This window comes from Aspergillus sclerotioniger (assembly GCF_003184525.1).
Source record: "Aspergillus sclerotioniger CBS 115572 chromosome Unknown BO94scaffold_1, whole genome shotgun sequence".
NCBI lineage: Eukaryota > Fungi > Ascomycota > Eurotiomycetes > Eurotiales > Aspergillaceae > Aspergillus > Aspergillus sclerotioniger.
This window is the reverse complement of record NW_020290991.1, coordinates 877,721-896,083: the sequence shown is the minus strand read 5'-3', so window position 1 is coordinate 896,083 and position 18,363 is coordinate 877,721. Positions and strand designations below refer to the sequence as shown.

General features: G+C 51.6%; 6 protein-coding genes across 6 annotated transcripts; 3 read left to right on the top strand and 3 right to left on the bottom strand.

The window, feature by feature from the left end:
• Nucleotides 1–78: 78 nt before the first annotated feature.
• On the bottom strand, nt 79–1,793 carry BO94DRAFT_580294 (GATA-like domain-containing protein; the record flags this gene model as incomplete). Its single annotated transcript, XM_025615317.1, has 3 exons — nt 79–1,389; nt 1,456–1,631; nt 1,688–1,793. The coding sequence occupies 3 exons, from the start codon at nt 1,791–1,793 to the stop codon at nt 79–81; spliced, it is 1,593 nt and encodes a 530-aa protein (XP_025473207.1).
• A 620-nt stretch (nt 1,794–2,413) lies between these two features.
• On the top strand, nt 2,414–3,575 carry BO94DRAFT_529832 (uncharacterized protein). The gene is made up of 2 exons (XM_025610536.1): nt 2,414–3,140; nt 3,193–3,575. Exons 1-2 carry the CDS (start codon nt 2,839–2,841, stop codon nt 3,425–3,427), a joined length of 537 nt encoding a protein of 178 aa, XP_025473206.1. The 5' UTR covers nt 2,414–2,838; the 3' UTR covers nt 3,428–3,575.
• Nucleotides 3,576–4,252: 677 nt separating this feature from the next.
• Nucleotides 4,253–6,389, bottom strand: BO94DRAFT_453448 (uncharacterized protein; the record flags this gene model as incomplete). The annotated part of the gene is made up of 5 exons (XM_025607566.1): nt 4,253–5,124; nt 5,182–5,604; nt 5,660–5,858; nt 5,925–6,159; nt 6,208–6,389. 5 exons carry the CDS (start codon nt 6,387–6,389, stop codon nt 4,253–4,255), a joined length of 1,911 nt encoding a protein of 636 aa, XP_025473205.1.
• A 618-nt stretch (nt 6,390–7,007) lies between these two features.
• On the top strand, nt 7,008–10,235 carry BO94DRAFT_552067 (AAA family ATPase; the record flags this gene model as incomplete). The annotated part of the gene is made up of 2 exons (XM_025613572.1): nt 7,008–9,087; nt 9,136–10,235. The coding sequence occupies 2 exons, from the start codon at nt 7,008–7,010 to the stop codon at nt 10,233–10,235; spliced, it is 3,180 nt and encodes a 1,059-aa protein (XP_025473204.1).
• Nucleotides 10,236–10,472: 237 nt separating this feature from the next.
• On the bottom strand, nt 10,473–12,181 carry BO94DRAFT_561901 (carboxylesterase; the record flags this gene model as incomplete). The annotated part of the gene is made up of 4 exons (XM_025614250.1): nt 10,473–10,997; nt 11,051–11,453; nt 11,509–11,589; nt 11,643–12,181. The coding sequence occupies 4 exons, from the start codon at nt 12,179–12,181 to the stop codon at nt 10,473–10,475; spliced, it is 1,548 nt and encodes a 515-aa protein (XP_025473203.1).
• Nucleotides 12,182–16,246: 4,065 nt separating this feature from the next.
• BO94DRAFT_10494 (general substrate transporter) lies at nt 16,247–18,000 on the top strand. The gene is made up of 2 exons (XM_025605477.1): nt 16,247–17,589; nt 17,642–18,000. Exons 1-2 carry the CDS (start codon nt 16,343–16,345, stop codon nt 17,913–17,915), a joined length of 1,521 nt encoding a protein of 506 aa, XP_025473202.1. The 5' UTR covers nt 16,247–16,342; the 3' UTR covers nt 17,916–18,000.
• The last annotated feature ends 363 nt before the right edge of the window (nt 18,001–18,363 follow it).

Genomic DNA, 18,363 nt, shown 5'->3' with positions numbered 1-18,363 from the left:
ATGGATGCATGATTAATGTCTTGATATTGAACCATTGTTGCTTTGCTTATGCATGCTGTTCACTCAGCGGAGCTCGTCCTACTCTCTGATCTCCTCAATCTCTTCAATCTCTGCAATTTCTGTCTTGCTCTGTGCGGGCTGACGCCGGACTTGCTCATTCTCTTCAGTCCCTGGCTGTCGACTCCGCTCGATCATTAGACTGAGCTGACTTCGGCTGGGCGGCATGGAGAATGGCGTCAGCAGAGACGGTACATCCTCGTCCGTGCTGTCTTGATCAGTAGAAAACGCAGAGCTATCATCGTGGGATGGTGTTCGGAAAGGTACGGTGGAGCTCGGCGCCGTGGATGCATTCCCGTGCGAGTCTCCGAACCGGGAGGGGGAAAGAGTGGCATTGGTGATGGTGCTACTGGATTCGGCCCGGATCGGTTTGGGGGGTGCTGCCTTTGGCTCTACCTCGGGTTCGGGCGCTCCTATGGAAGAAACCAGAACCTGCTCCTGGCGCACTCGATCTGAGAACCGCTGTCGGAAGTTCTTATCCACAAGTTTCATGGAAGACGGTTGTTCGTAGTTCTCCGTCGACAGATATCGTGCATCGTAGCGGCGACATGCACTGGATGAGAAAAAGTTTGGTTTAGGGGGGGAGGACTTGATTGAATAGAACCCTCTTCGACGTGGTGGCGGGGGTTTGACATACACTTCTGCTGGACGGTCTGTGTCGAGAAGTTCCCTCAGATCAGACAAAAACAAGGCCGGGAGATCGGGTAGTTGCTCCTCCTGGGGTTTATCTTCGCTGACTGCTTTTTCCAACACGTCTTCTGCAAAAAGACCTTTGCTGGGTGGTCCAGTCGTGTTGTCTTCCGGAGACACAATAAGGTCTGGAAAAGGACATTTGAAATCCTCGCAGTGCTTACCGGCCACAGCGTCAGATACACTGCTGCTTTCCTGCGTAGGAGGGTTTTCATGATAACCCAAGGTCAGTTGTGGGGGGCTTGCTTGTGGGCTTTCTTGTGGGCTTTGGGCACGGGCAGAACTAGTACCAGACGACTGCTGTAAGGACTTGCGTCGCATGATGACAGGCCGACGCTTCATGTTCTTTGCCTTGCTCGCCACAACAAACGCTTTCTTCTGCGTCTGCCGGGGCGCAGTGTCGCCCATCGTGGGCGCGGATGGGGGAACTGGAGTAGGGGGATTCGATGGTTTGCGAGTGGTGCTTTGACCGTCAATGTCCGTGAGAAGCAGACGAGTTGTCTTGTGTGGTTCACCGCTGGAACTTCCGTTTCTAGGCTTCTTCAAGATGGGATGAAGTGGCACCTTGCTGCTACTACCGCTTGGCTTTTCCGAAATCTTTCTCTCGTTTTGTTCCGTGGATGATCGAGCTGCTTTCGCCGCCTATTGAGATTAGAAAAGTCCCTTGACATGTATGCGGACCGTGTGCTAGCTCTGCAGCATCCTTACCCTGCTCAACTGCACTAAACTGAACGGATTGGGATCGGAGATACGCAAAAACAGGTTGGCTAGCGTAGATCCCCGGAGACTCTGACTCAGGCACTGGCTACCCCATATCCTCCAGAAGAAGTTTTCGAGTCGGTATCCCACATCGTCATCGTGCGCTGAGGGATTGGCACTGTAGACTGCGGCACAATGAGACATGTTACGTTCACGACAAGGAAGGCGCGGACGAGCCCACCTCTCCATAGCTGCACAACATCTCCAACATCCACCGGGCCCATGCCATCCAGCTCCGTCGATACCTTGGTCGCCGTGGTCAGCAAGCCTTTGGGGAGACTCTCCATGATGAGAAGTGCCAAGGCTGTGGTCTAGCTCAGAAGTAAGTAGGAGCTTGAACTCAAATCTCGTCCCAGCCAGCTACATGGTCAACAAAAGGAAGAGGCCGGGGGATTGCATGTGAGTGAAAGTGAGGTCAATGTCAGCACTGGCCGGGCGATGCTGTCAGTGTTGCGTCTGGCGGTGAATTGAGGGGCAGGGTTTGCCCGCCAAACGCAGGGGGGAGGGAGGAGGGGGGAAAGGGGTCCTGAGGGAATCGATCGCGATAAATGGCGGGAAGACGAGGCCGGGGCGAGCCAGGGGAAATTCTTTGTATTTGAAGACGGCGGTGGTTGGTGGGCGGGCCTGGGGGAGGGATCAGCTGCAAGGGCAGGAACGAAGACAGGCCGGAGATCTCCAGCCTGCAGCCTTAATGGTCGATGAGGCAAAAGCTGCCCGCGTCCAGGTGACCCGGCTGGGTCGGTCCATCCACTCTTCCCTCTTCCTGCAATTCACTCCCAGCCTGCACGCTGACTGCAGCCTGCACCTCTGCATTCCCCAGAAGAGGTCAAGTTGACCTGTCCATTTTGCTGCCTTACCCCGGGGCTTGCCGGTGCTGCCCAGTGAAAGGGGACAAACGAAACCATCCGAGCAGCACACCCCAAGCACAGGCCATGGTTTCTTCCTATAGTGCCCAAACCAGGTGGAGCCCACCCACTCTTCAAATCCAGACAACAAGCAGCGGTAGTACTGACCCAGAGCAGAGTGAGTCGTCAAAAAAAAGGGATGGATCACACTGTCGTTAACCATGGTCACCAGCAGCAGGCAACCAAGAGGGATAACCCAGTGCCTCCGTCAACGTCGTCGGCTTCCCAGCAGCGATCACAACACCCGCTGTTAGCGCCCCCCGTGACCACCGGCACTCAGAAGAACCTCCAATCCTCCACCCCTGATAGGTCCCGGTCCCGATCCTCCCTTTCATACTCCGATTCCCATCGTCCAGGGGCTGACAGGACAGGGATCCAGGAACACAAGAAGATACCAGAGGCCTGTCAATTTGTTTGACCCCTATATATGACTAAGCTATGGGCATGGAGGACAATCATTGCAGGGGGGCACGGTGGCCAACTCGAGGACACCGCGTGGCCCGATTTCCTGCAGACACTCGCTTGCTGTTTTACGACGCCCGTTCCTACACGAGGTGAGGTCAGCTTACCTCGCACCTTTTGGGACGTCCCACCACCAGCTAACTCCCTCGCACTGGGCCGCGTCACTTGCCCTCCGGCGAGGTACCGCCCCTGCCAATTCAAGGAATATGGGGCCGTTCCCGAAGGAGTGGAACGATTCTTCCCTCGCTGTACGCTGACATTGACCTGGTATAGATCTGCAGAATGATTCACATTTATTCTCCGCTTACGATATTTCCAGGAAATGCATACCATCCCTGGCTCTCATTGGCTTGAGAAATCCATGGTGGTTGGACACTATTCTCCTTGATATGTCCGCGGATCGACAAATTGCTCCGAACCTTGTGGCAACGATGTTCATCCCTTGTACATATACCCAGATTGAGCTCTATGGTGTCCAGCAAGGCTTCGTGGGATTTGATCGTTCACCTGGTATATCCGACACCGTCGGTCCAGCTTGGATCTCAACCCGATAACCATCTCCACAAGGGAGATTGACAGATTCCCGGTTTTGCACATGTTATATTAGCATATCACCAATGACAAACCCTTAGCACGGCACAAGATACATGCTGCATGGTCTGATATAATGTATAATTATAATCCCTATCTGTGTAATTTTACCCCCTTTACATTAATATATCACAGCTTCCCAACGCACACAAATAGATTCTCGTTGGCATACATCACTACGTCACGGAGAAGGATGCACCGTCCCGGTGTCAACCCCAGATTGTGGGGAACTGGTCCTTATTTGCATAAGGCTCGGGCCGTACGAATTTAATTCCCAGAGCTTGACGGATACCATCTCCGCAATCAGTCCGATGATCTTCAGTCTCATGTTTCAGTATTATCTCGATACTATAACTCCTGATATACTCTCATTCACTGAACAGGATAGTGCAAGCTTGAGGTGCTAAACGAATGGGTTAATCCAAACCCCGACCCCTGTGTCGAAGACTGGGAAAGACTGGTCTTGGCCTGCTTCCAGTGATGATACGATTGCAGGACCAAGACAAGTAAGCAGGACGTGACCTGATCACCTGATCAGTATTAGTCCTGGGGACTCGCAGTACTTTAAAGGGCTGTATTAGTTCAGCTTACTTGGGTTTCATGTCATTTGTTTCGATACGTAACTTGGAATAGCCATAGAGTGGAAGATTATTGATTCCCCGACGCCCCTTCTTCAGTACAGATACTTCGTTCAGGTGGACAAGATAGATTCCATCATGGTACCTTGCACTGCTACCTGATTCAACTCTTCAGATAAACATACCTCAATCCCACGCGGATCGCTCCATTTAAAGAAAATCCATTCGGGCGAGGTGATCCACATGGCCAGCTGCCAGTGAAACATACTGCCACATATCAGGATACATTTCCACCCTGTCGGAGATTTGCAGACTCTGATTCGCAAAAGTAAACAAGACTTTCATCCGCAGTGAATCGGCCTCGTTCAATTCCCGAATGAGTCGCTGAAACAAGGCGGCTACGTAGTCGATCTGTTCCCCCCATGTTGGCTCCAGTTCATATACCGCAATTCCGTCGAGGATACACAGTATTTGCACATCATGAGGCACTTGCAAGGCCAGACGTCTGAATAAATCGCAAAGTGCTTTTATATTGTTAGCCTCGCAGGCGTTGAGGAAACCTTTATTGAGAAATTGTAAGTTTAGGGAGGTAAGCTTGTCACTGAAAAGAAGCTGCGTGATGAGGCTTCGCATCAGTCCGGTGGGACCGCTGAGTTCATCGTCTCCATTCTTGTCATCATGTAGCGATGCAAAGAAGAATAGAGGTAGGCAGTCGGGGCTGTTGATCAGGCTGGATATGAACGTCGAGACAAATACGGACATCGGGCTGACCATCGTTGCTGGGCTGGTGTCCAGACGACCATCCACTAATAGAAGGGATGACTGTGGGGCACGAAGCCACTCAGCAAATTCATCAGTCCTAGCAAGCCATCCCACTCGCCCGAGAGACCGCGATTTATATTTGCTGGCTTCTTGGAGGACAATATCAAGGTCTTGAGGCGCAATGTGCGGCGAGATGCCAAGTATTCCAAGCAGTTCAATTGGTGTTACCGTTGCTGTGGATTCGGTATCCCGAGAACTCGTGCTGTAGAGTGAAATGGATGAGCGAAGAGCCTCGTTCTCATGAGTCAGATCTGAGTACGCTGGTAGACGTCAGTTGGTTAGGTTGTTGTCCAAAGCATCCCAAAGAGAAAGCTTACCACGCTCCAAGCGAAATATCTGGCTTTGTTGGGTCTCATACTCTTCTCGAGACTCCTTCCACAGGGCCCTGAACTCGTATAAGAGCCCGGTCATCGCTTGCGCGCCAGATTGCTCCTTGTGAAAGGCAAAAATCTCCCTGTACTCAGCTCCAAGTTGCTTCTTTACCTCAGCGACTAGGACTTTTATGTCGCTGCGTGCTCCATGAAGCTCATCATGAAGGACCTTTATGTTCTCATTTGCTTCCAAACCCAATCGGTGAGACTCCGTGCTGTGATAGGCCGTGGTCGCTGAATTCTTTAGCTTCATGCGCTCCAATCGCTCCTTGATGGTCGCGAAGTAACGGTTCCAGTCGGATAGAACTTGATCGACCGTAAGCGTCTCCCGAATTCTTAAAGTTAGGACTTCCTTGACCTTTCGGTACCCTGATGATCGAGATTACTCATTGTTCAGGGAATGCGGATAACAACAGGGACATACATGGCTGCCTCTTTAGCAAGACATCAAGCAACCCTGGCAACGTCCTGACAAGGGTCCTGCAAAAATCCTTACAGAGCGCCTCGTCATCTTCGGTAGGATCTAAGTAGTTGTAGGCCGTCTGGATCGTCAAAATAGTCTCGGGAACGGTCTCGAAGGCTTCCAAGATTTTGCCTCTATTTTCGATTCCTCGCTTCGTCGTCTGAGCTTTATTTGTCAGTGAAATGTAGCATTTCAACCCAATGACAGATCGCATCACCTCGAAAACCAGGCCCAACACCCCTTTTACAACATTCAGCCCGTATTCGTCTGGTATGACATCCTTGAGCGGCGACAACAGCTCCAGACCCTGGATAGTAGCGGACGCAAAACCGTGGCGAGATGAGCCTGCTTCCCTCGCTTCATCTAGTGTTTTCAGAACCATCTGCCATGAGTATTGATAAAATTTCGGCTCGTCGGGTGACGCGGTGGTGTCATGTTGTTTTAGAAGATTTTCCAGATCTCTGTGAGCGCATTAGATCGTGGAAAGATCAACGGACAGCGAGTCGTACCTGATAGTGGCCAGCTCGGCGGGGACGTATCTCTCCTGGAGCTCGTCATATTTGCTCTCGACGGCGAAGGCGGGGTGAAAGTCGCGGCCCCGCTGCTCGATCCACGCCCGGCTTTTCGTATTCCCAGCCTCGTCAGCCGCGCCTGCCTTTGGCTTCCGCAGCCCATGGAAGAAATGTGCCATCTGGCAGTTAGGAACTCAATCCAGGGATCCTTATCTGCTTGTTGCTGCTATATGCAGGGGGTCATTGCTGATTCTGTACTCAACGCTCCGTCCCACTCTCCGAGTAAATAGTGAGTTGCTATCTATACTTAGCTCTCGGCTTGCTTTTTTCTGATACGAGTTTCATAAGCGCTAGTGAGACTGATCTTCTGTTCTCCCCCAATAACAGGCCGGCCGCTGTATGCACTTGACCAGCAGTGTTTTCGACCTTGCTTTTTGCAGACCATGCCGTTTATTTATTCGTGAGTTGGGTGGCTAGTATCGCTTGGCCCCTGACAGTTCACTATGGCAGTGAGCACTAGTCTGGATCCCGAGTCCGGTGACACGCCACATTACGAGGCACCGGACCATGCTGCAAAGCTGCGAGAGACTTATCTCAATTGTCGCCAGCCGAGGTGGGGAATTGGCCCCCACTCCCCTGTCCCGACTCGAGGACTTGAAGATGTCTGATAACAAGTTTATATATCTGCAGGACGGCTGCACACGGAGCACCGCGAGGGATATCCTCTACTCAGAAGTGACATTTCTAGCAGACTAAATTGAGCGCAGACCCGCCGCAGGGTCTTAATTGCAACCGCCATGGAGGCCACAAATCGGCCAGAAAGCCCTGGACACTCTTCCACGAAACAATTAGACGACTCGGATGCATTGCATGAGGTCAACACAGCGGAAGATCCGAGCCCCCAACAGGAAGCCAGGTCACAGAGTGCCCACCAAGATGCTGAGCAGCTGGAAACTCATCGTGATGATACGGATGATGCAGATGACACGGATGACGACAGCCAGACAGACGGCGAAGAGGAGCACGGTGTGGACGAAGAAAGCTGGAATGCAGAAGATGCATTCAGAGATCGAAACATTAATGTGGGAGTTAAATATTATGATTACCAAGGATTCATGAACCGGATGGCGGACGACAACGGCGACTACACGATTGAAGCTTTGGTCAGTATCTCTGCCTGGTGGAAGGACTTGGAACGGGAGAAAAAAAGGCGCTTAGCGTATCCTGGACCTCCCACCGAGTTTCACGAGATGGCAGCGCCGTCAGAAGGAGTCGCCGAGACCTTGCAGCTCCAGAGAGTGCGGATTCGCTCCCCGGAAATCCTTCGACGGCTTGCCGAACTCGGGGAGTGGAATGAAAGTAGCATGGCCCCTCCAAAGTCAGTTTGTGTGTTTTGCCGCCCATTTCATGCTTTGGCCTACTTTCACAGAGGGATGAAGCAAAAGCTGGAGAAACTGGTGTCTGACCAGCAAGAATCGGATGCGGCGTCTGACTCGACCGCCATCGACGAAATGCGATGCTATGTCACCTTTGTGGAAGAAAGGATACTGCCTTTATGGAAGAGATTCGAGCATGTGACTAGGAGTACCCCGAACAAGATCCGATACGACGAACTCTCCTTCCTCTTCCGCCCGGGGGACTTGGTCTATGTCCCATCTGTGGCTACTAGTACCAAGGCACGCCATCAGTCTGCTATTCAGAATGTGTTCCGCCTGGCATCTCTCCGGCCGGAAGACCACATGTGGCAAACGGACCCCGGGGGCTGGTTTGTCCCAAACTCTTTAGCGAGGTGGAGTATATATTGCTTTGATCATGACGGGGAGGAACTAAGAGTGATATGGCAGTCGCTGGAAATCCCTCACTTCTCCGGCGAGCAAGATGTCACTGCCTTGCCATGTTACCCTCTGAGATTTCACCCCGACCATGCAACAATTCTCAAAGCGCAGGCCGAGACCGGGAAGCTCTTCAAGGAGTTGGTCAAAGCGCAGAACAAGCATCAGTACTATTCCGGGTGGAGCCTATCAACAGGTATTTTCAAGGAGAGTGTTGAGACCGATGAGCCCGAGCATATAGAGAGTGAGGTAATCATTGACATCAAAGAGGCATCGAGACACGTCCCAGAGACCTATCCCGTCGACACTAAACGGTATGAAGAAACGTTCCACGATTCTTGGGCCACGGTTGTTGATGAAAACGTCTCTTTCCGACTATGGGGGAAAGATCAATACCCCCGGTTCCATGAAAAGAACGAGGATTTGCTGGTTCGAGAAGACTATACATATGCGAAGGAAGCACAAGCCTACAAGAACAAAAACCCCTACATAGACAACAACGACACATTCTCGAAGCAAACATGGTCCGATGAGGACTTTGCTCTTCTTCCAAGAAGAGTCCTCGGATACGTTCTACGCGAGAGGAGATTTACGCGGCTGGATGTTCACAGTTTCGACTTACGTCGAGTACTCGACGAGAAGATTACGCTGGACCATGTGCAGATAAAGCCTGGACACAGGAGAATTATCCGATCAACGGTGTCATCACACTTTGCCAAGGTCCAGCGCGAGCGAATTCGTGATACCATCTTATATACTCCCGATATGATCCGAGGGAAGGGACGAGGACTAGTGATCCTCTTGCACGGAGCACCTGGAGTAGGTAAGACAGCAACTGCTGAGGCAGTGGCGCTGGAGTTTGAGAAGCCTCTATTTCCTATCACGTGCGGCGACCTAGGAACAACTCCGGAGGCTGTCGAGAAGTCGCTGAAGGATATCTTTCGCTTTGCTCATCTCTGGGATTGTATTCTGCTCCTGGATGAGGCCGATGTTTTTCTCACACAGAGAGATCGAACTGATGTTGAACGAAATGCTTTGGTTTCAGGTATTTACCAACATCCACCTCCAACTAAATCCAGCTAACCCTGTGCAGTGTTTCTAAGGGTGTTGGAGTACTACAGTGGTATTCTCTTCCTTACTACGAATCGGGTGGGGGCCCTCGACGAAGCATTCCGTTCACGAGTGCATCTCAGTCTCTATTACCCTCACCTGAACTGTGACGATACTATCTCCATCCTATCCAGCAATCTGGCGCGGCTTCCTCGGACGGACAAGGTTCCAAAAGGAACTACTATTGGAAATGGACATATCCACGTGATGGATAAGGAAATTATCGAGTTTGTTAAGACGGAATACGAGAAAACCTACAGGACTCATCGACGAGGCCCATGGAATGGGCGGCAGATCCGCAACGCCGTGCAAATAGCATCTTGTCTCGCCCTCTTCGACCAACGGGACAAATCGACCGACAATGACCTACCGGTAGTCCTCACCGCAGAGCACTTCCGGACAGTCAACGATACAATCGAGGAATTCGACCGATATCTGGTCAAGGCCCGACGCGCCGACGATCGTAAACTAGCCCACATGGAAGGCCTTCGATACGATGCGTACGAGCCCGGCCTCCCACGGGAACCCGCTGCATACGATAGCTTCAGTGGATACGACTCCGACAACCACCCAGTGGAACAACCTCCTCGACGTAACGTGGTAGCCCGAACACCCCAAAGACAGACTCCATATGCAAGCTCAGCAGGTGGACGTGTCACAGCTGGAAGATACTCCTCCGGGCGCAAACGAGGACCGATGTACGAAACCCAGCGATATCCAGAGGACGAATTCCTCGATGACGACATGTATGCCCCGAGTCCCGCTCCCGGACGTAGATTCGAAGGCGGCCCTGGCTCCCACGTGAGCGCCTCTGAGCCGCCTCGCTCGAGGGCTCCGCCGAGATCATTGCCAAGAAAAGAAGAGATGTATGACGAGGACATCTACCCAGAAGTCGAAGATCATCTCGAAGAGGGCTACCATTTAGCGACGGAAGCAGAGGGACCGCGATCGACCCCTCGCAGTGTGGCAAGGAATGCCAGATATGTTGGAGATTATTCTCCTGCGCCAGGTCGCAGGACAAGGGCGTCATACCTGGAAGAGACTGGTGCTCCGCCTAGGCCTCCGCATCTGGAGGTGGATTAAGAGCTGGAGGGGTTTAAAGAATAATGATTCAATGCATTTTGGGACTGCATAACCTATATCTTACGTCCCAAAGTCTGCATATCCCGATGAGTGCTTTTGCTTCTACGCGAATGTACAAGCCCATAACCAATAATTCTAACGGTTCCCAGTTGATGAAGGTGAGTCTAGGTGGGGTTTATACCTTACAGTTATATTCTCAGACACTGCAAGGAAACATATCTTTATCATTCTAGAGAATTAAAGACCAGAACAAAAGTCATCAATCCTCCCCGACTCAACAAGCTGCATGAGCTTATTTTCCTCAGCAAAAAGCAACATATTCGATGATCCTTGCTCAAATGCAGGCCAGGAGAAGTAACTACTGTTATTGGGATTGGCTGCAGCATCTCCGATGGAAAGCCGGACTGGACCGCGCGAAGGGTCCTCCGCAAACGAGAGCCACAGTGCTTCCATGGCATAGCTGACGTCCCACTCATATTGGGTGGACGGACCACCGTACTCGTAGTGTGTGCCGAATAAAAGGGGTAGTTCTGAGCTATGGTAGGCTCCGAACCAAGGTAATGGTGAGATGTTGGAGAAGTTTCCTGCGTACTGGTACCGGTATGTGGTGAGACCTCCAAGATTGCGGTTTTTGACTTCCTCCGCGACGGGACAGGCGATTATGGACTCGGTTAGGTTGAAGAGAGTGGCTTCGCTGGGTCCGCTGGGGGTTAATGATACGAACCCGGCGCCTTCATTTGTATTGCTCCCCGTTAACAGAGGCTGGGCCGGTCAGTAGGGCTGCTATGGTAGGGAGTTGGGGAAGGTTGGCTTACAATTTTGGCGACCTTTCCTTCAACTGCACGCTCGGTCCAATTTGCAAAGACGGTCTTATTATCGACAGATGGCATGAATGAGATTGAGGGTGAGCCTGAGTAAGTTGAGAGAGCAGTCTGCAGTGTTCGTGCAGACACATTCTGCATACAGCTGATCTCTTCTGTAGAGAGTCCACCGCAGCCGACAAGATCGGCCAAGAAAGTGAAGTTCGTATGGGCGTAGTCTTTGTTGTCAATGATACCCGGAGCACCCGAGTCAGCTATAAGAGCAGCGACAATAGGGTTGTCGGGATATCCGTAGGAGTAAGCTGTGACACTGCCTGCTCCAGCGGACTGGCCCCAAAGGGCGATTCGCGCGGGATCACCGCCGAAATTCGCAATGTTGGCCTCTACCCATTCGATACTTCATGACATGTCTGTTAGCATGTAGTCCCCTCTATTATCTCGTAGGTACTTACGCCATTCTTTGGTCCAGAAAACCAACATTCTGATCAACTAGTCCTGCAGCGTTTGGGAAGCCAAAAACATTCACCCGATAGCTGGAACACTGTCAGAAAAGCGTATGGTCTGTGTAGGCACTCCAGTCGCTTACTTCATCACTACTACAATATGGGACTGTGTCCTCTGTACCCATTTGTCGGGGATCTTGTACAACGAAGCTTCACCTCCACTCGTGAAACCCCCTCCAGGGATGTAGAGCAACACTGGAAGTGGGCGTTGTTGCGATTGGATTTTCTCAATGCGAGGTGTCCAAATCGACAGGTAAAGACAATCCTCCGAGTCCCCTCCAGCAATTCGAAACCCCTTCTCATAGGTTGTGTAGATTGTGGAGGTATTGCTGGTCTGCTGGATACAGGACGAAGGTAGTGCAAACGCATTAACCGTCCCGTTGGACTGTTTCCTTACCGGACTACTAAAACGAAGGTCACCCACTGGAGGCTCTGCGAAGGGGACACCAAGGAATTGTCGAACATCAGGGGCTGTCTGGTTGAAGAAGCCTTGTATAGGGCCGCTAGAAGTTTGAACGAGGAGTCCTTCCCCATTCGTGTCCCTTATGGCTGGGGAGATGGGGGAGGCCAAGCCCCTGGATATTAAAGAAGCCGTGAGTGCACAAACACGTAAGAATAGCATATTGATTATGCGTTTGTATGAGGATTAATCTGGAAAGTTGGGCAGAAGGAAAGCTGATTATATACCTTTTCACAGCAGCGCAGTAGGCCCCCCCCCCCACCTTGCGAGAATGCTAGGCAGCGGACTTCCAGAATAGTTCAACTGCCCATGAAGGGGGTAAAGGTTATAAAGCTCCCCTCTTTCAGGAAAAGATATCAGCCGTCAAACTCTTCCATTTCCCCAGATGATGCCATGCCTGAGTCCGAGGTGCCGAACCTGGTCCACTTTGTCAGGCAGGCTTCCGTCAATCCCTCAGTGAGTCAGAATATCACAATATTTGCTACTTCAGTATGACGATAGTTAAGTCCTGTCTTTCATAGTGTTGTGTGTCGCTCATAAAGCCATGGAAGTCGATGCTGGGTATTGGGGATGTGGTATCCATAGCTCATCAACAATTCGCTTCGAGCTCCGCAATCGACCCATCTTTCCGTTGACAGAAGCCGAAGACTGGCCAAAGTTGGAGTATAGTCAGCGTCATTGGCGACAATTCCTTCAGACCACTTGCAGGGATTCATGACCGGACCCTGACGCTCGGATCTAGAGAAAGCATGAGGAACAGAGATGCAGGGTCATGGTTGCGGGGTAAAGCTGGGGTAAATCCTCCCCCAACCGAGGCGGGGAATAATTTCGGCTGAGCCTTTTCCCTCCGGACAAATCACACCAGCTCGTCAAACTCCCACCAGCAACCTACAGCGGATTAATATAAATTGAGCTCTGTCGGTCAGCCGTACTAGTCCATGTTTTTCATTCATCAGGCAATGCGCAACCTACGCAACCTGCCCAAAGGAACGTATACCCGCATCTTCCCTCTTGACCAACATACAGCCTTGCCTATCAGGCATGGAGATGGTTGCACCTTCACTTGTGAGATACTATATTGTGCATGTAATTGCCAACACAGCGGTCCTGGCCGGATGTCAATTCGGGAATGAACCGGGACTGTGTCTCAATATGAAGACATTGTGACGAAGGAATGCGATTGTTAGCATTGTGAGAGAAATTCCCAAAGATCAGAGACAACATTTTCGTATTTCCAGTCGACCAACACTGCAGATAATTTGAAAGGGTACTGGGGATGGCGAGAGAGTCCAACCGAGGCAGCCTCGTAGGGCGGGTGTAAACCTTCCCGATCCGGTTAAGCCACGCTTGACTGGTTCTGGACATTCCCCGCTGAGCGTCATCCGGGTTGCCTAATCTGGAAGACCGGACTTTGTTCCGTACCTACCAGGATCCTCTAGTATCCCCCAGCATCCCGCAGTCTCCTGAGAGTGTTCGGCACTTTGGCCTTACTTGCCGTGCAAGGCAAGATTCCATGTATGCATCTCGCACCAAGATCCTAGTCTAACCCCTCTGACCCGGCCATTTCTGAGTCTAAACCCTGCTGCAGCCCCTGAGGTCCTCTTCAAACAATGTGCGACACCCATCAACGCAAAAACTGGCATTTTCATTCTGAAATTGGTCCTTGTGGGTGCAAGTAGTATGGTGGGATTCTATACTTTCATCTTGGAATCACCTAAAGTTAAGTCGATACTCCATGAGAACCAGTACATCCTGACACCTTAGTGGTTCCAGATATGTTCTTCGAGAACATACATTCACCATTGGACGCTGTAATGATTGATACAAAGTGCTTCATGTAGTGAGCTCGTTGTGTAGTGCTCGGTCAAGCAGAGCAATCGATATGCATGCCTCCCATGGCCTGCTTGATACAATCCAGGAGGTTGACGGCGTGTTACTCAGTGTTTTGGCTGATTGAGATGGATCGTATCATAATCTCACTCCTAACCAGCAGTATCTAATAAGGAATCAAGACACATTCACATGTTGCTCTGATACTATACGATACAGGTGCTTGTGGCAATCTTTCAGTGGATTACCAGCTCCCCTGGGCCAGTTGTAGAATGATAGGACTGTATTTACTTGTTTCATGCGACCGGAAGGCAGGATACCACAAGACAAAATTAGGCTTTGACTAATGTGTTGGATAAGGAGAAAGGCGTTAAGCATAAAGGTTTCCCGGGAGGTAATACTAACAGGAAGAGAGGTTACTGGGAAAAAAAGGAAGTACCAGAAGCGGGCACCCGACTCTCAGACCGTGCTGTCCGCCTGAGTCGGCGCTAAGTGTTCTCCTCGCAAGGATTGCCAGTGTCAGACACAGTTTCCTCCATACAGATGGATCGTACAGGGCTGCGCCAAGTCTGGCATCCTACGGTAGGCAGTGGGACTTGGAGTGTCCAACATCAGTTGGAGATTGGCCAATACCGGAGATGGTATTGGATGCCTGAGTTGGGCATGGGCTGATATTTGCAGCCTTAGACAGAGGGTGAGAGTAATTCTTTATCCGTGGAAGGCGTTGCAAACGCAGCTTTTCGCTATCCACATCAATCCGGTTTAAAACATAGCACCTTATCCTGAGCTGTGTTTCCATAACCTGACACAAGTAGGGATGTGGACTTGCAATGCACCCTACAGTCTTTTTTGTAATTTTTGGCCCCTTTGTCTGGAGGGGTTCAGATCCAGTGAATACCTGGGTTGACTGGGGGAACTGAAAAGCATAAAATACCGCCATCCCACGCATAAGCCTCAATATTAAGCTTAGTGGGTATTGGTGAGACCGGGTAAACGGCCTCGGTAGTGGATGCACCTGCGCTGACTCTTCAGTCCAGCTGACTGGTCCCTCCTACCTTTCCTCGGGGAATAGGCAGAATCAAAGACAGCACACAGCTGAGCCTGGGTTACACAAGAGTGCATGCTGCTTATAAAGAATAACAGGGCGTACAGCACACCGGAATAAGTAAGCAGTTCCATCTCTAATAGACTTGGGTAGGTAGGTCGCCCTGTGGGATAAGCAATATTAATAAATGCCTCAGTGGCGTTGGACCATTGAGCGGCTGGAGACCGCCATGGCGACACAAGCAGGCTAAGCATTTGGACTCCATGGGAAAAACTCCGAGACAGCGAGAGGATCAGAATCTGACCCCCCGATCGGACCACTCAAATCCGCCTGCGATCCAGTTGCCCCGGCTTGGCCAGATCCAGCCATGGTGGGGAAATCCCGTGGTGTCAACAGTCACGCGGCCCTCCCAACATTGGCGCGCCATGACATCGTCCTTCCCATGGCCTGACCGCTCAGGCGCATTCCCACCTCAGCTCCGTCTCTCTGCTTTTTCCCGGCCTCCCTCCTCTCCCGGGCATCCTGGAATGCACTGATGACCTGTTCTGTGTACTGACTCGGTGAGCCGCTATCACATTCCCATTATGACTTCATCTCGCGTATGATGTACTAACCTTACTATAGCCACCTCCCAATCAGTCCCTCAGGTTGAGGTCCGATCCAAGACTGCCGGCCGGACGGTGGACCTGAGTATCGGACAACATCCGTTGCTCACGCCCTCGGATAAAGGATTTCGGTTTTCAAGACACGATACCGCCCGTAACGTGGGTCTGGCCTGTACTGTGTATCGGTCTATCGGAGTGCCTGGACGCGGGGCTAAAGCCCGGGGTGCTTTAGTATTGCGGAGATAGAGGGAACCACGGTTGGGATGCCCCAGAGGATCCCAGGCCTTCGATTGGTGGAATGCGGCAACTGGAGCCGAACTAACCAGGCCCCCGGCCGTCGGAGAGTCGCCGCTAGTTCAACAACAGTTAACCAGTGCTATGCATAAGATCCAACCATGTGGCGTCTGGTGGAATATCAGACACATTACGGAGGCCGTACGCCGTTCGGTTGAGACCCAAGGATCCCCCCCCGGTGAGAAGGTGAGGTATCGCTTCCATTCTACCCCGTACAGAGGTCTCCATCCTGGACTCCTGGTTGCACATCGGTATCCATCTCTCCCTTGCATGCGGGGCCATGGCAAGCTGATGAACGTCATCCCGGCCAGATCGTTCGGCAACAGTCCGGTGTTTGGAGGGGGTGGACGATTCATCAGCCCACGTACAGAGACCCCCACGGTTGATTGCTTCTAGGACTAGTGCTCTGTCTCTTGACTTTTCTACGAGCCGGCCCCCAGGAGTAACAATGGCTGCTCTCTCTTTTCCTTTCTATCTTCTGCCTTTCCCCCCTTTCCGGAGCCCTCCCTGCAACACCTGAGATCCCCCTTCTTACGGAACTTAGGCACAATGCAAGGTCAAGCGCTCCGTTACGCGCAAATTCTCTTGGTTGCTTGCCCCTCCTTTATCTTATTCGGTTACAACCAGTCGGGCGTCGGAGGTCTCGATGATTTCCCCTCCTGGGTCAAAGTGTTTCCAGAAATCGATACTATCCATACAACAGGGGCCCAGAAATCCCACAATGCCACTGTCCAAGGTGCTGTGGTCGCGTCGTACACAATTGGGGCGCTTTTTGGATCTTTAATTTGCATGATCGTTGGAGACATGCTTGGTCGTCGCCGTACGATCTTCTGTGGCGCAGTGATTGCATTGATCGGCCAGGCGTTGGAGTGCACCGCGTACTCCCTCGCTCAATTCGTGGTCGGCAGAGTGGTTCTGGGATGGGGTGTCGGCATGCTGAGTGCAACTGTACCGGTCTGGCAATCGGAGTGCGCGCCTGCCGCTCAGCGAGGACGAAACGTGGTGTTGACCGGCATGTTCATCGCCTTTGGTTTTGCCTTGACGCAGTGGGTCAACTTCGGTTTCTATCAGATCGAGAATTCTCCTGCTTCGTGGAGAGGCTCTCTTGCTATCCCAGCATTGTTTTCTTTTATCATCATGGGCAGCATCTTCTTCCTTCCCGAGTCCCCTCGCTGGCTCGTCATGAAGAATAGATCGGACTTGGCGCAATCCACTCTGGCGTCTCTGAGAGGCCAAGGGATGGACTCGTTGGAGGTTGTTGGGGAACTTCGTGCTTACGAGATTTCTCTGGAAGAATCATCGAACCACACACTTAGACTCGCAGACATCTTCACAATGGGAGAGGAGAAGCTCTTGTATCGGTTTATTTTGTGTATCACCCTCCAGTTCTTCCAGCAAATGACCGGTGGGACCCTCATTTCAGTCTACATCCCTCTCATCTTCCAGACCGATCTTGGACTCGGTGCCAGTCTGTCCAAGATCCTGGCTGCATGCGCGTTGACGTGGAAATTCCTCTGCTGCTTTGTGGGCTTTGCCATCATTGACCGCATGGGACGGCGGACGGCGTTCATGGTCAGTGGCGGCGGCATGGCCATGTGCATGCTGGCGTTGGCGGTCTCGAACTCCTTCACCAACAACCATACGGCTTCCATTATCTCCGCCCTGTTCATCTTCATTTACAACTTCTTCCTTCCGATCGGCTTTTTGGGCGCTAACTTCCTTTACCCCGCCGAGGTTGCCCCTGCTCGTCTTCGAGTCGCCATGCAGGCTATCTCGATTGCCAATCAATGGCTATGGTATGGAGCTTTTCCTCCCTCCTCCAATCTCAGCTAACCCTTTCTCTTCTAGGATGTTTGTCGTCGCAATGATTACCCCGGTCGCCATTGACGATATCGGATACCGCTACTATATTGTGTACGCCGTCATCGGTGGCATCATCCCTCCTATAATCTATCTATTCTACCCCGAGACCAAGGGCCGGTCCCTTGAAGAGGTGGACGAGATCTTCCGTGATGCTCCCTCCATCTTCGCCGCCGTGTCGATGTCGAAACACCTGCCGGTCGGAGACAGGATTCTGGAGCGTGTCATGGAAGAGAAGGCAACGGTTGAAGAAATAGAGTGAAGGAACACAAGACGAGTTTAGACGAAACTTACGATATTATCATGTGTGCCGATAGACATAGATCTGCACTTTCCAATGCTACAGACATCTGCGATGCCATGTATTGATGTGAAAAATTACTCGCTCTTGAAGGGTAGATGTATGGCTAGACATAAGGAAAGCGCCCAGTAATGGGACGACAGGATTATCCACCCATCGCGATGTCCCAATTTTGTGAATATCTCCTTTCCCGCCCAGTATTTTCCACCTGCTCCATTTTATCTCCCCTTCATCATCAATCACTCTTTTCTAGGGCGTATCTTCCGGGACGAGTAAATTTTCAGCTCAAACACAGTGGCTAGATTCTCTGTATCTCGCCAGATCCACCACGGATGTGATCCCCCAACTTTAGCTAAATCCACTTTTCCAACCTAGCCATGCAATATTCATCGCGAACAATGGACACCAG

Excerpts from the sequence above, each read along its gene's own strand:
- BO94DRAFT_529832 (XM_025610536.1), top strand. The coding sequence starts at position 2,839 with ATGACTAAGCTATGGGCATGGAGGACAATCATTGCAGGGGGGCACGGT. Across the intron at positions 3,141-3,192 it reads TGTACGCTGACATTGACCTG|GAAATGCATACCATCCCTGG; the intron begins GTATAGATCTGC and ends CGATATTTCCAG.
- BO94DRAFT_10494 (XM_025605477.1), top strand. The coding sequence starts at position 16,343 with ATGCAAGGTCAAGCGCTCCGTTACGCGCAAATTCTCTTGGTTGCTTGC. Across the intron at positions 17,590-17,641 it reads ATTGCCAATCAATGGCTATG|GATGTTTGTCGTCGCAATGA; the intron begins GTATGGAGCTTT and ends TTTCTCTTCTAG.